This window comes from Eschscholzia californica, unplaced genomic scaffold (genome assembly GCF_041429995.1).
Source record: "Eschscholzia californica isolate CP2 unplaced genomic scaffold, dmEscCali1.0.p SCAF_3, whole genome shotgun sequence".
Lineage (NCBI taxonomy): Eukaryota > Viridiplantae > Streptophyta > Magnoliopsida > Ranunculales > Papaveraceae > Eschscholzia > Eschscholzia californica.
In genome coordinates, this window is record NW_028238420.1 from 12,375,446 (window position 1) to 12,391,219 (window position 15,774).

The 15,774-nt window shown below is 37.0% G+C and overlaps 1 protein-coding gene across 2 annotated transcripts; it reads right to left on the reverse strand.

Moving 5' to 3' along the window:
- Positions 1-4,410: 4,410 nt before the first annotated feature.
- Positions 4,411-10,569, reverse strand: LOC147548480 (DHHC-type zinc finger family protein). Of its 2 annotated transcripts, XM_086670439.1 has the most exons (5): positions 10,404-10,557; positions 9,414-9,515; positions 8,188-8,413; positions 6,062-6,360; positions 4,411-5,138 (listed from the first exon to the last, which is right to left on the reverse strand). In XM_086670439.1, exons 2-5 carry the CDS (start codon positions 9,429-9,431, stop codon positions 4,656-4,658), a joined length of 1,026 nt encoding a protein of 341 aa, XP_086526565.1. In that variant the 5' UTR covers positions 9,432-9,515; positions 10,404-10,557; the 3' UTR covers positions 4,411-4,655. The 2 variants fall into 2 exon arrangements, with proteins under 2 accessions (XP_086526565.1, XP_086526564.1); XM_086670438.1 differs by lacking the exon at positions 9,414-9,515 and having other exon boundaries at positions 10,404-10,569.
- Between the last annotated feature and the right edge of the window lie 5,205 nt (positions 10,570-15,774).

Consider the following 15,774-nt stretch of genomic DNA (forward strand, 5'->3'; position numbering starts at 1 on the left):
ATTGGGTTTTTTACATTATTATTCCCGAGTGGGTTTTTTTTCGTATTTAGGCCCAAATCTTGGGCTTTTCTTACAAAGTTTTCGTACCTTAATTGGTGAAAGCATGTTAGAGGAACCAAACAACTCAAGTTCAATATCATATGCATTTTTTTGGCCAGCGCTTTGAGGAAAGCTAAATAGTTTCCGGGGTGTGAAATTTTAAAGGGAATATGCAAAATTTTGAAAAGTTTCCGGAGAAACATATTTTATGGGGAATATGGTTCAAAATAAACAACCCTCCACCTTACCTCTCTCTCTCTCTCTACCTCATCTCTCTCTCTTCTCCGACTAGGTCGCCGACCGGAAAAATTTTCGGCTGGCGACCATGAAAAAAAATTCACTCACTCTCTCTCTCTAGAAACTCCTGCGAAGGGGTTTCCCTTCCCCGGAGTTCCGGTCTGTTGAAGAACAGACCGGAAATGGGTTGTTCTTCAACAGGCCAGATCAGTCTGTTGAAGAACAGACCGGAACTCCGGCGAAGAGAAAACCCCTTCGCTGGAGTTTCTAGAGAGAGAGAGAGTGAGTGAAATTATTTTTTTTTCATGGTCGCCGGCCGGCCTGCGACCTAGTCGGAGAAGAAAGAGAGGTGAGGTGGAGAGAGAGAAGATGAGGTGGAGAAAGAGAGAGAGGTGAGGTGGAGAGAGAGTGAGGTAAGGTGGAGGGTTTTTCATTTTTATTTTTATTTCCCTCTAATAACTTACAAAATAAAATTGTCAAATAAAATTGACCAAGTCTTCACACCCCGGAAACTATTTTGCTAGCGCTGCCCATTTTTTTCCTTCTTAAGTTTTCCATTTGTTTTAATTACTTAACATTTCTACCACCACCACACTTACTAAATCTTCACATTGTACCCCCACTATCACGACCACGATTACTAAACCTCTACCATTGTATCTCCACTACCGCCACGATCACCACCACCATTACTAAGCTTCAACACCACTACTAAACCTTCAACACCACCACAACCACTATCAAGTCAAACCACACCATATATGCACATAAAAAAATTTAAACTAAAATTTCTTTGGACTCCTTTTTCAAAGAATTGTTTTGTAAAAAAAATCGGTTAAGAAAAGAAAAATGAACAAGCTACTAACTCGCCGAGTTTCAAACTTGCTAAACCACTTGATCAGGAGATCGACTAAGGAGAGTATGAAGTCTTTCCCGCACTCGGATCGAGTTCAGAGTAATTCAATTAGATCGTTCAATTCTGACTGCCATATATCATTTATGAACACAAGTTTCATCTTTAAATCTCACAATATGTGGAAGGAAAATGTTGAAAATTCATATATACAAAATTTTCTTGTGAAACGCGTGCAAGTCAGACTTTTGGAACTCGCTTAGGGCCCCTAAAATCTCAGGACCAACCCTGTCACCATCATCACCATACCTAAACCACCATCATCCCTATACCTCCATCACTATCACCACCCCCATCACCATCACCATCACTTGTTACACAAAAGTAATGGAAATCATAAATAAATTCAATTAAATCCAAACATCTCTATGAGTAAAAGAAAACAAATATAAAGAAGTAACTTCGATTATCAAACCAATTTTTTGACTTTTTTACAATAAGTAACACTTTTGCCAAATATACTTTCCAGAAGTTTTTTTATTTTTTTAAAGTAAAAGTATTTCTACTACAAGCAAGAGTATTAACATTTTTGGTTGCCAAACGACACCTAAATTCTTTCTTGCTATCGTAGAAGTCTAAACCATCGAAAAAATCTTTAATGTGTCCAGAAAATCCCAAGTAGCAAGAAATGTTGTGTCCTTGAAATGGAGTTGTTTGGGTCATGTACAGGGCACATTCCTTAAGAGTATATTTCATCACTCAAGAATAATATCCGGATGGAACCAAATTTTTATGGTGTCTACCCTCCAAGATTTCGGAAATGCAGTTCTCTAGTGAACAACTTAAGATATCCCTTAACAATTGCAATAAAAAGGAAAAAGAGAAAATAAATGATATTTTGTTTTTTCAGCCTTTAACTTTGGTTCGGATGCGTAGACTATTTATAAAGTTCGGAATTCAGAGAAATCTATATAATAAAACAGAAGGGAAAATGATGACCGGGACATATGCCTTCCTAATAAAGGATATTGTCCAGAAACCCTTCTGAAATTTAAAATATAGTTTTTCTTAGAAATAAAAAACATATTTAAAAAAAAAATAGGGTTTTTTAGCATATGACCCCCATTTATTTAGTTATATTAGGACTACACCCCTAAAAACATATCCGTTTAGGCGTTAACCCTCAAAGCCCATTTTCCCGTCAAATAATCATTATGTGAGGGGTGTGCGAGTCACATACTCGATCTCGGACCAAAATACCCCCATCCTAATTCCATGGTTAGAAACATTTTTAGTGTATGACCACCATTTAAATAGCTATATTAGGAGTACACCCCCGACCAAAATACCACTTGGAGCTTCACAACCACCTATTTCTCAAGTATCAGTACGGGTGGGAATCGGGCACAAACGTTCGGTCTCGGGCACTCGAAGTGCCGGGTCGGGCCGGTCGGGCTCTCAAATTAAGTGTACACCAACAAACATCGGGTTCACCGGATCGGGCTTATCACAAGATAGTTGTGCACACTGTCCACCCATAAACACAAGCTTATTCGGGCTTCGCAGGCATCGGGTCAATCGGGCGTCGGGGTCCAAATCCTCCATTCTCATCGAAATCTCACCACCACCATCCATGGAAATCTGATTCTTCACTGAACCAATACTCATTAACACAAAATTATATCAAAATAAATCAACACAAAACCAACACAAAATCTAACAATGATAAAGAGATGATGAACACTTGGAGAAGATTAAGATAACTTGCACAAGATTGAAAGTAGAAACTCAGAAAGTGGGGAGCTAAGGAGGTAGAGTAGTAGAGAAATGAGAAGATGGGTTGAAAGAGTCTTCTCTGATTGATATTAAGGGTACTTACAGAAGATTTAGAATCTTCTAGGCATTTAGGGTTTTATCCAACGGCTGGGATATAAGATTGAAGAAGCATATTATCACAGTCGTTGGATTAATACCTAGATCAGGCGTTGTGTCGGGCGGGTTAATCGGCTTCCTAATGTACGGGATTTTCGGGTCGGGTGACGGGTGGGGATCGTACCCGTACCCCGCATATGAGGGCCCGATTGTCGGGTCGGGCTTACCCGACCCGGGTCTCCGCCTCCATGGTTTATTCCGGTCTGGGTTTGATTGTGCGGGCCTGACCTCGGGCTCTCGGGTCGTTTTTTCATCCCTAAGAATTTGTAGTTGTGAAGCCTAATAAGTTAAATACCGTTTAGGTGGGTATGAAGCTCCAAGTGGTATTTTGGTCGGGGGTGTAGTCCTAATATAGCTATTTAAATGGTGGTCATACACTAAAAATGTTTCTAACCGTGGAATTAGGACGGAGGGATTTTGGTCAGAGATCGAACATGTGACTCCAAGCCCCTCACATAACGGCTATTTGACGGAAAAATGGGCTTTGGGGGTCAACGCATGAACGAAAATGTTTTTAGAGGTGTAGTCCTAATATAGCTAAATAAATGGGGTCATATACTAAAAAAACCCTAACGTGTCCTTAGAATAATAACTAATTTTAGAAAAAAAGAAATAAAAGATATTATAAAGGTTAAAAAAAAGAAATTAAAATCTCTATCAATAAACTAATAACTAATTTAAGAAAAGGAAAAAAAATAACAAAAAATTATGATATCCAGAATGTAACAATAATAAATATGGAAAGTCGGGCGACATGTTTGGAGAGAGCGCCTACAGTGATACTATGGGGCGACTCTAGAAACACTGAGTTAAAATTTCGTCATATTTGATTAATACAACTGTCCGTGCCCTGGAACACGAGATATACCCTAGTTATATGAAATTTATACCCTAGTTATATGAAATTAAAGTCTTTAACTGCATTAGAAAACTCAGCATGCAAGAGTAGACTTCTGTGTATTCAACAAAAAAAAAATGGAAAAAAGACTTCCACCCAGTTTCGTTGCCTGTCTGTCAATACACTCAATACTACTATCGCCTTCACCTAAGGAAGAGACACTACCAGAAGCAGCTCTCAACCCTTGACCTCTCTGATTAGGGAAACTCTAATCCTTCTCTTACATTTTACTTTAAGCTGCTTCTTTTCGGCTTTTTCAGTATCTGTTTTTGGCGTAGGCTTGCGTATGGTTCCTCTATGGAGTCAAATTTTCTTTCTTTGTCTTACCTCATTTATTGGTTCATCCATTATAATGTTTATGGGTGTATGATTTTTGTTTCTATCATGTCTATGGAAGTATTATTATCTTGGAACTATCGGGTAGTAGGAAATCGTATCACTAGGAGCCATCTTTCTTTTCAAATTCAGACTTGTTTTTACACTGAAAACATATACAAAGACTTGTCTCAAGATCTTAAAATAAAACAATAAAGACAACAAAGAGTATACACAAAATTACTTTGGAGTTAAGAGAAAACAAAAATAGACAGCACCCTTGCCATTCAAATCCTGTGGTCTTTATATTGCTATAACTGAGCTACTATGGTACAACACAATCAAAATACAATTAAACAACCTCTCTACTTGAAGCTGTTTTCACTTCTTGTGACTTTTGTTGGTATTAGTAAAACGCGGTAAGATTCGTGAAACAGGGTATTGCCAACCGAAAAACCTAAAAATATTCTGCCATCCTCTTTCTCCAACTTCATTATCTGTCTGTGAACTTATGTGACTTAAGTACGTCTTCCCATTGTAAATGAAGCTGAGTTGCTGCCACAGAAGTACACTTAACCCAATTTGTACGGAAAACCCGGCGATAAACAGATAAATAAGAATAAACCCTCTTGTAGACAAAAGAACAGTTGAATTCAAGAAAGCAGTGACTATCTCTTTCAAAAGTCTAATTGCAGAATCACTGTTCAAGACACGCATTCGGGAAAGAGAGGCGACATTTACAGGTGGCCAAATATGATAGCCAGCGTAAAAAGACATGATGGAGATGTACATTGTACTGAATACTGCAGAGAATAGAAAGGCGATGAAAGATCGATGATTTGCAGCGCCAACACAGTTACCAATCTGCAAGAAGAACATTCAATCGACAAAAAAAACATTAGTTCTGCATGATATCAAAATTACAATAGAGTAATGACATATAGACCAGGGCGGAACCACTAGTAGCATTGGTTAGCCTAATACTTTTTTTTTTTTTTTGAATATTGACTATAATGGTCATTGATACATCGATACGATGTGATAAGCATGATAATTGCCGAATTACTACTGGCCTAAAGCCCGACGAAATTTAATGGCCTAAAGCCCGACAGTTAAATGGCCTAAAGCCCCACGAGTTAAATGGCCTAAAACCTACAGAAACTACTTTATTTATTAATAGTTGGAATGGCCCAAAATGTACAATTTTTTTTGCGCTGGTATTATTAATAGTTGCCAAAAGTGTGAGGAGAGGTTAGTCAGGCACACGAAGTGAGTTCTGTGGATCACACTGCCTTTATCCTTTTCCTTTCATCTCCGCAATTGTAATCCACAGAATTTTGTCTTTCTAACTTCTAAGGTTTTGTGCCTAACACCATATTCTCCACAATTTTCAACGCAAAAAGAAAAAGAGACATGCCAATATTATTTTAGGTTTGGGTGCCCTGTGTAAACCTCAAACCCGTGCAAACCCAGCGCGATAGGTGGGCGTATTTGTGCGTACCCTAGTCAAGCAAACCTCCCCCGCCTACCTTACATGAGAGTTGAAAAACAAAATGGACCTTTTTTGGCAAAAGAAAATTTCGCTTGGAGAGTTTTGACCAACTTTCCCAATCACATAGAAATATATGGTTAACTATGAAACAGGGCCTACTGTTTAAAGGACTTGCTAGACCTTGGGATTTTTAGACCGCTACAGCAAGACGATATTTAACTTATTTATCCGCACTCCATTTTGTTGTTTTTCTTTAAGGTTATCATCGTACAAAGGAAAGGTCAATAAAGCTTACAAATGGGCAGTGATGATCCATGTCCAGTATGCAGGTCCCACATGAACGGCAATGGTGGCTTCTCGGTGACTTTGGTTTCGAGCAATATGAACAGTAAGTGTAGTTATCAAGGCCACCCTTCCCCACAACAGGGTAGCTACCCCAGGGTATGATTGGGGGTGAACCAGCAGATCGACAAGCTGCAAGGCTGAAACTAGAAAGAGTACTTACAGACAAGATCATTGTTATAGTACAATGAAAAACCCCACAAAAATCGTTGACAGAAAAAATCACAGGGTAAACTGCCCACACACCAGCACCTGCAAATAAGTCAGAAGGGAGCATATGTCAGTAATCTTTCCAATAAGTAGGTCAGTAATTTAGACCCAGCGTAAGCCACTTCCTGCTTGTCTATCTTCAATCTCAAAACAGCAGTGAAGAGACTCTAAAACGTTCAAATGCAGTAACAGTAGTAAATAAAGACAACCATTGGATATTGATGAAGTTGTAATAACCATACAAATTGCGCGGAGTTCACCAGCTATAAACTCTTTGATAATTTGATAATGCGACTGTAAAGATCATCGTGCTTTGGGCTAGAAAGACTTCGTCACATTTCCATAGGGTCCAGTTTTTTTTGGAACTTTTGAATGAATATGTCAGAAAAGAAAAGAACGTACAAAATATGAGGGTTAGGCTTAGATTATCTCGTGATATCCAAGCCTCCCAATTGGTTACAGTGTCCAAATATGAGAATCCTTTTATCAAATCGAATCTTTTCGCCCAAAGGAATATCCGAATATTGTTCTTTTAATGTCTTCTATATCTAAATTGCTAGAAAGATTCATTTCCTTGAAAATCTTGTTGTTTCTATCTTGTTGTTCCATAAGGTCCAGTTAACATTATTTCATTGCCGATTAGTGTTCTTATTTTATAAAGAGTCACTTTTTATGGGAGAATGGCCTTCCCGGTAATAATCTTACTTCCCATACAAATAATATAATCAAACAAAAGCTTACATGAAAGAAATCAGGAAATGGTCCAAATACCTTAAGCATTTAACCTATATACCCTTCAAATATGTGAGCATTGCCCTTGCTGCTTTATAACTTCTTTTATGTTTTCCAACAACATGGTTCACATACCTCTATATGGTTTTATTGTTCCCTTCTGAACTAAAAGTTACCACTTCAAATTCTGTCGAGGTATGTTTCTGGATATTTTCTTCCTATATCTCTTTACATTGGAATCCTTAGTTTTGCATTACCAACTTTGTATCTTCACACAGCTCGATTGGCCTTTTTCTAGGCTAGAGTTCTCTAAACTTGGGCTTCTGTGTGATAACTGATAAGCAACAACTTTTGTAAGTTCAGTTTTCTTCAAGAAGAGAAGAAACCAACATCTCTAAAAACCTATTTCCCCGAGAAGAACTCTCTATGTATCCCTTTTCCCATTCTTCAAAACGACATGATTTTCCTCCCTCTATTTCTCTCCCTAAAAACTCATCTTAACCCCATATTGTGATATTGCAGCAAAATCATCCACTAATAAAGAAGAGACAAGTAATTTATTTGCCTATTCTAGCCACAACCAAGAAACAAGTGAAAAGAAGGTTAAATGTTATCCGAGCATCTCTTTTTCAGAGCCTGTGTCATTCTAAGAATCTCTCCATTATGACTTTTTCCTTCCCAATATGCAATCAGCTAGAGCCTAATATAGATTTTTTGGTTTGACCTGATAGACCCATTTTTCGAGAATGAGTTATAACATGTAACTGTATGACTTAAAATAATTATTATGAGGTAAACATCACAAATAAATTCAAGGCAATTGTAGTTCTATATTACAAAGCCTCACTTTAGCATGCAACGGAGGAATTTTTAGAGATTCCATCCCTGCCTTCAAGGTAGCGGAGGAAGATGTCTTGGGTGTTCTTTTCCATTGGAGTAGTCCCTCGGATGGACCAGGTCTTTCTCGTATTTTGATTTTGTGTCGAATTGGGGGGAAATCTTAAGTATGTAATTGTTTCAGCTCCCCCTTTTCTTTCCCCTCGTATAGTTCCTTGTATTCTTTTTCCCCATATTAATTCAAAATTTTCAAAAAAAAAAAAAGTTCAAAGAAGAAACAATTTGGTTTGAACTACTTACATATCACAAACATCATGAAAAGGAGGAGGATAGAAACAAAGAGTCGGTCTCGTAAGTGCCTCCACCTCATGTAATTGTTATTGTGTTTCGGTGGCTTTTGGTTTGTTATAGCCCCACACCAGCCACATTTGAAAATAGGAGTATATGAAGGAAGAAGAAGTCGCAATCCACAACCCCAGCATGTTGTCTCGTGATCCTCGGATATGGATGTTATGGAATGCTCCTCCTATATGTAAGCAAATAATAAATTAATAATCAGAAAAAAAAATTGTGAGATAATGTTGACATGTTAAAAAGTTACAAGAATGTATAAAGAGCGGAATTAATATAAAACCTTTAAAGAATAGAAGCAAAAAAAAAAAAGATGAAGTTTTGGCATGATTAGAACAAGTGCAAAAACTTAACAAGAGGAAATGCAGCAGACATTGCATATGCAGACATGCTAAATGAACAAAAATGCCTTTAGCTCTACATCATTGAGACTTCTTAGTTGCTAGTTCTGGCTATATTTAAGCAGAAATTATTGTTCATGTCTACCAACTTCTGACACAAACTGAGCTGGATTCCCTTCTGATAGAATATACACCACATGAGAATTTGCTCCAAAAAAAAGCAGGCCATGATGTTTAGATCTAGAGTTGAATAACTAGCGAAGTCGGGTTTGTCTATTTTGATGCAAAAGGAAATTGGGGACAACCCCATGGACATGATATGTGAGAACTAGATCATTACCTACATAGCTCCAAGTAGGTCTTCAACTAGAGAATAGATAATTTATATTCGATGGCCTTACAGAAAGGGAAGGTTTTTCTCCTTCACTCGTTTTCAGATCACTTTTCACGTCATTGACATCTCAAACACATGCAAGATTTATACGATACATCTGTCCCATTTTACATAAACTGAAAGTAAGGTGTTAACCCTGGACGTCGATAACATCTTTACCCTTATTAAAGAATACAATGAATTGGAATATCACTCAATAATCTTGAAATCATCCTTCAAGAGACCATCAAATGCTTGTCCCCTTGGGACTGATCTTTTTGTCTCAATAAAGCCATGTTATAGAAAGGATTAGAAACTAGATGATCATGGAAGGATCATTGATGTCATAATGGATGTTCGAGGTGAGTAGTGGTGTAAGATTAAAAAGTCCTGAAATGAAGTAGCATAGAAGATTCCAAGTTTTAAATAAATATAGATTAAGTGCTTCAAGGTAACGTAACTCTTTGAAACGGTTTCATCTCTTTTCGTCTTTCTTACTTCCACATCTTCAAAAATGTAATAAAAGTAACCTTTTCAGCGACTTCGCCCCTTATTCGGTAATACTGTAACGAAAGGAAATACGAGTTTATCACTAGGTATGTGACCAAATATGATCGTCTAGTTCATTATCTAAGAAGGAATATCATGGCTTCTATTGCAAATGCAATCGAATAATATATGCTTTAAGAATGCTATTGAATTTAAACGAAAAACTATACCAAACCTAAGGTGGGCCGTGGGCATAAAGTATCTCACAGTAGCTAATCAAGGCAAATCCCAAAATATTGGAACACTCTTATCTCGAAAAAATTGTTGGCGTATACATAAATTAAGATAAAACTTACGGAAATAACATAGAAATCAAACTCCAATAGATAATCAACTGATCACCAACAATTGTCAATATCTAAATCTTCAATAGACCAATCCATGTTAGTAGTTCAACAAGCTACAAAATTAGATTGTTTGATAGTAACAAGCAATCATTCTCATTAATCCAGTTTCAGTTTTATCTATCCAGAGTTAAGTAAACAAGGATTACTGAATTAGGAAGATAGAAAGAAATCAAAGTTAGTTTATAAGTGTGAAGTGATTGGATAAACCCATATTGAAATTACAAAGTTGAAGCTAATTGAAGATCAACTAATTGCCCTAACCAAAAAAATAATGGTCAATACACATTTCTAGATGGGAAATTTGTTATCTCAAGTTGCACAAAATTAAAGGCTTCTTCTTTTTATCTTTATGTATTCTGACCTATTGATAACCTAGAAGAATACCCAAATAAAATATCAAAAAGCAAGAAACTGAATATTTCTGTCTCTATCTCTCTCCTGATACTTGAGACCGGCAGAACAAGAACCGATAAGTGAAGAAACAAAGAAAAAATGAAGGGTCTGTATAGAACAACAAGTACAGAAAAGGAAATAGAGAGAGAAAGAGAGAGAGACCTTTATTGTGTCATCCATCTCTCTGCTTGTTTGAACTGAAGAGAGAGAGAGAGATGAGATAAATACCTCTCCCTCGTAAGTCGTAATGTTTGTGACCAGCGCAGCAAAAGATACCTAAATAAAAGAGAAAGAGAAGAAGACTCTTTTAACACAATTTTTGGTCGGTGCTATTTACAGAGCTACTAAGAGCTATTTGTAGATCTACGTTTTATTATTTACAAAGGTCAGCGTTTTGGGGAAAACTAAATAGTTTCCGAGTGTGAAATTTTAAAGGGAATATGTAAATTTTTAAAAAATTTCTGGGGAAATTTTCCACCTCACTTCTCTTTCTTCTCCGACAATTTCAGGCCGGCGACCTTGAAAAAAAAATCACTATCTCTCTCTCTAGAAAGTTTCAAGATTTTTTTCTCTCTCTCAAGATTTGTTCTAGAGAGAAAGAGAAGAAAAAAAAATGTTCTTTAGAGAGAGATAGAGGAGGGAGAAAAAATATTTAATTATTTTTTTTTTTTAAGTTTGAAGGTTGCCGGCCGGAAAATTGGTCAGGCGGTGACTTTTGCCGGAGAAGACGATGAGGTGGCGAGAAGATGAGGTGGCAGAGAGAGGTGATGAGATGGATGAGAGAGAACTGATGACTAGTTAACGGTGAGGTGGTGAGAGAGAGGTGAGGTGGGAGAGAGAGAGGTGAGGTGGAGAGAGAGTGAGGTGAGGTGGAGGTTTTTATTTCCTCATAACAACTTACAAAATAAAATTGTCAAACAAAATTGACCAATTTTTGACAAAGTCTTCACACCCCGGAAACTATTTAGCTTTCCCCAAAACGCTCGCCTTTACAAATCATCTGATTTTATCACAACTTATTACTCTCTCCGTCCCATATCACAACTTATTACTCCCTCCATGCCAAAATGATTGAACTAATTTATATTTTTTTTTTACCTAATTTCTATTTTGGGTTGTCCCATTTTAGTGTCCTATTTCTAAAAATAATAAAAAAAAAAAGAACTTTTCGTTCTTTCCAGTAGTACTCATTACTATAAATTCAATGATAACTTTATTTGAAGGTAAGCTTGCTCAAGCTTTATCCCTCTAACAATTTTAACACTAGAACAAAATCAAACACACTGAGAAGCAAGGTAATAATGTTCCAAATAAAAGATCCCGAGTTGTTGCTGCCTAAACCGAGTTTTCTTATTCCTAGTCATTTTAGCAACAGAGTCTTCTTATTCCTAGTCAAGTCCGGTCAGACTTAATGAAGTCCTGGGAAGATTAAAGATCCCGAGTTGCTGCTGCCTAAACCGAGTTGGTCCAAGATGATTCCCGAGTCGTCCCGCACGTTGGAGTTTCAACCCTTGATTACCTTCCTGACTGATGCAATGGAGCTTAAACTTGAATTATTCTTCTGCTCGAGCTGCTTCTCTCCTTCCCGTCCCGAGTAGCTGCTCTTTTTGCTGTGTCGCCCTAGCTCCGGTCGGTCTGGTATGTTGGTCGACCAAGCTTAAAAACTCTCGAACCAACCCCCCCCCCCCCCCCCCCACACACACACACACATTTCGCAAAACCCTAGTACTTGATGAAGAAGATCCCTCATCTCCAAATCAGACTTTTCTACTAAAGAATAAGAACCCCAGATCAATCTTGACTCTGTCATCTCAATTAGACTATTTAACTTAGACTCGTAGGTGCTCATAAACTTTCTCTTTGTTCTTCTTCTTTCGGCCTCTTAGGTTTTGAACTTGGGGTTTGGTTTTCAATTTAGAACCCAAGGGGGTATCTTTATCATATGTCTCTACATATCTAACTTTCAGAAAAGACCAAATTGTCCCTCGGCTTCTGTCTTTCATAACTTTCATGTCTGAACTCCGATTCGACTTCGTCTTCGCCGTCGAACTCAACATAGACTGCACTTATCATTTGGCCTCTGATTTTTCACTAAAAGGACCAAAATACCCCTAGTTCTCTTTCCTTCCGGTCTCTTCACATGAGATGAAATGTGATAAATGCTTCATTTTATTCTGAATCAAGCTCCTGACTCCAAAAAAACTACCTAAAAAGAAAAACACATAAATTATGAGATATAAAACCCGAAACAGATTAACTCATTGAATTAAGTGATTTAAATGGTGATATTTTCACGCCACATTAGTTGTATATATTGGACTTCCCGACTGGTTTGGTGATTGGGATCCCTCTGCATGATATGGCTCTTTATTGTTTCACTTATGTGTTTGAAAAGATAAATAATGTATTAAAAATCTCGATCTCAGTCGAGGGTGAACGGGCGAGTTTTGAGTCGTCTGATTGTTGGTGTCTTACAAGAAAAGATATTTCTGATTTTGATAAAATAATAATTTTTGCAAAACCACACGAAATAGTTGCATGTTAGGGTACCAATGAGAATATGCATTTCGTCCTGACACGAATATTAGAGGGACAACTGGACTATTTGAATTCAGTGAAGGTAAAACATATCTAGTTAAGTTAGGTATATAATTACTTATCACAATGTTAGTTGGTCAATGACTGTCGGGTTGTTTAATGGAAGAATGACTTCCCTACTTAGAGGTAAGACACTTTCTCGAGAGAATGTTAGTACCTTGCTTAGTGTTGTTATGTGACGATACTAGACACGGTACTATAGAGTTCTTCGGATAAGTCTCTGTTGATTGAGAGCAAACCATGGGTTGGCAGTTAAGTCTACTATTGTATGTTAGAGTAGGATTGATACATTTATATTTATGTTGGTTCATGTTTTACTTGCGACAAAGTTTTTATTGTGATTTTATTTTAGGACTTCTCGATCTACTAATCTAACTCATGTCAATGAGTTACTGACCCCCCTACCAGTTCTTAGTGTGCAGATACTTCTTTAATAGTTTGGTTGTCATTGTGAGACAGTTGAGGCTCTTGGTTTGCAGAGCGCGTGGGGTGGCTTCACAGACTAACAGTTGTCTTATTTGGCTTCCTCTCTTTTCTTCTCATTATATTTAAAGTTATACGTGTCACAGAAATACAAACATCTAGGTTATCACATAGTTTTTGCACAGAGGGGTGGATTTGTGCAGGATGAGCTAGCAAGTTTTGGTGGTTCAAGTTTGAACTAGAGTTGGTTAGTTGATTTACGTTTCTTTTTAGCTTCCGTTGTGCATGCAAATCTATGGTTTGCATGACAGATTTCGTAGGTTTGCGTGGTTCAATTTGCAGAAGAAACTCTACCGGGTTTTAATCTCGTCTGTGAATTGTCGAGACGTGTGCGTGCCAATTTACGGGGCACAAGGCGCCACAAGCTATATTCCTCTCGTCAATAAAATGTAGGCACATGCAAGGTTTTAAAAAATAGGCGTTTCGTACGACTCGAGGCGCTCGCCTCGAGGCGTCAATTTTTCTAGGTCAAGAAGAAACAACTGATTTTAAGTTAAAAGGTGGAGATCGTAATTATGAAAACAACCATCCAAAATTCGAAAATTCGAATATGGTTTCTATTTTCACAAAATCACGACTCTCTCTACTTAATCGTCTTCTTCTTCTGCAAATTAAAGGTCGGTGTTTTTCTCTTTAAAACTGAGTCTGCCTTCTTATTCTACTATTTTGTCGTTTTAGCTTCTTTCTCTCTCTAAAACTCGGAGTCTGACTTCTTCTACTATTTTTACTATTGCTAGTTTGTTCCTTTCTCTAAAACTTAAAGTCTTACTTCTTTCACTATTTTTATTGTTGCACCTACACATGTCGATTCTCTCTCTACTTTTTAATTGTTTGCTTCCTGTTCTTTTATTTTTCCTGTAACATTAAAAATAACTGTGTCTATCTCTAGCCGTGGTTATAATTAATACTTAATACACCAACTCAGTTGTTCATTACTTTATACTTTATACACCAGCCGTTTGCTTCATGTTCTTATATTTTTCCTCCCATATTAAAAGTAAAGGTTATTTCTCAAATAGCCCCTAACTTTGTGATCAGTTTCCTGTATAGCCCCCTATTTTATCAAAAATACCCAGATGACCCCCTTTTTCCAGTTATCGTTAAATGTCTGTTACTTTCTCTCCTCCATCTCACCTCCTCTCTCTGCCAACTCATCTATCACGCAACATCATCGTCTTCACCGGCGAAGGTCGCCGGCTGGCCAAATTTCCGGTTGGCGACCTTCAAACTTAATTTTTTTTCTCTCTCCTCTCTCTCTACAAAAAAATAGTTGGACACCCTATGTAGTCTATTGTATCGACTAAATGCTTGAGAAGATATATAAGTTACCTCAACTTTTAAATGCTTATCGAAAAGCAAAACAAGTGTAACTTATATACAGTCATGGTTGCATGTTTGCTTTAATGAGGAAAATCTTGAAGAAATAGTTGATTCGGTCTGCTCAAACACGATTTGCTGCGACAAATCTCACTCTGCAAGTATGTTGCAAAGTAAATCGCGTTTAGAAGAGATATTTAGTTTTAGTAAGTTGAACGATTGTTCGTGGGCAAAAAAAAGAGGAAGGAAAAGCTGTCAACAAAATATTATTGAGAAACCATAATTTCTGGCCAAGTTTAATATGTTCAATGAAGGGTACAAAACATTTAGTTAGTGTGTGTTGAGATTGGTTGATATAGAAAAAAATGTCAGCTATTAGTTTTATATATGGAGCTATGGATAAGATCAAAGAAGATATTGCAAGAAATTTTGACAATGATTTATCGAAATACAATGAAATATGGGATATTATTGATGATAAATGGGATTACCAAATGCAACATATGTGACGCCCCGTGTTCTGAATCACGGTTTGCCAGGCAGTTTATAAAAGAAACTAGGTCTAAGTCTCGCTTAAACGGAGTTTCTAAAATAAACCAAAGCCAAACACTTATCTCTGATAACAAACCAATAAAAATGAAGCAACAGAAATCTAAAAAGAAATCATGTTTTCTGAAAACGAACTAAAAGTCAAACGGTCAAGACTAAATTTGGGCAGAGTCTCCTCTGTAAATTGAGACAATCAAACCTGAAAAACCTGTCAAACATTTATATATATATATATATATATACTCACATAAACTTCATATAACACACATCGAAGTCCAAACTCCAAACATCTCACACGTAACTAAATACTACAGTGATACATATATAAGGTTCGTTCTGTGATAATATACATAACTTGAAAATATCAAAAGCTGATCGATCTTACATCAGAAATTGCTCACAGGCAGTATGAGATCGATCTAAGTATATAGTACCTGAACAAAAACAAAAGAAGGAGTGAGATAACTCGAAAGTCAGCTCAGTAGGATACCCAGACATCCTACCCGCACCACACACATCAACATTTTATTACATCAATAGTTTATATATGTTACATATATACAGAGATATCAATATGCACATCAAG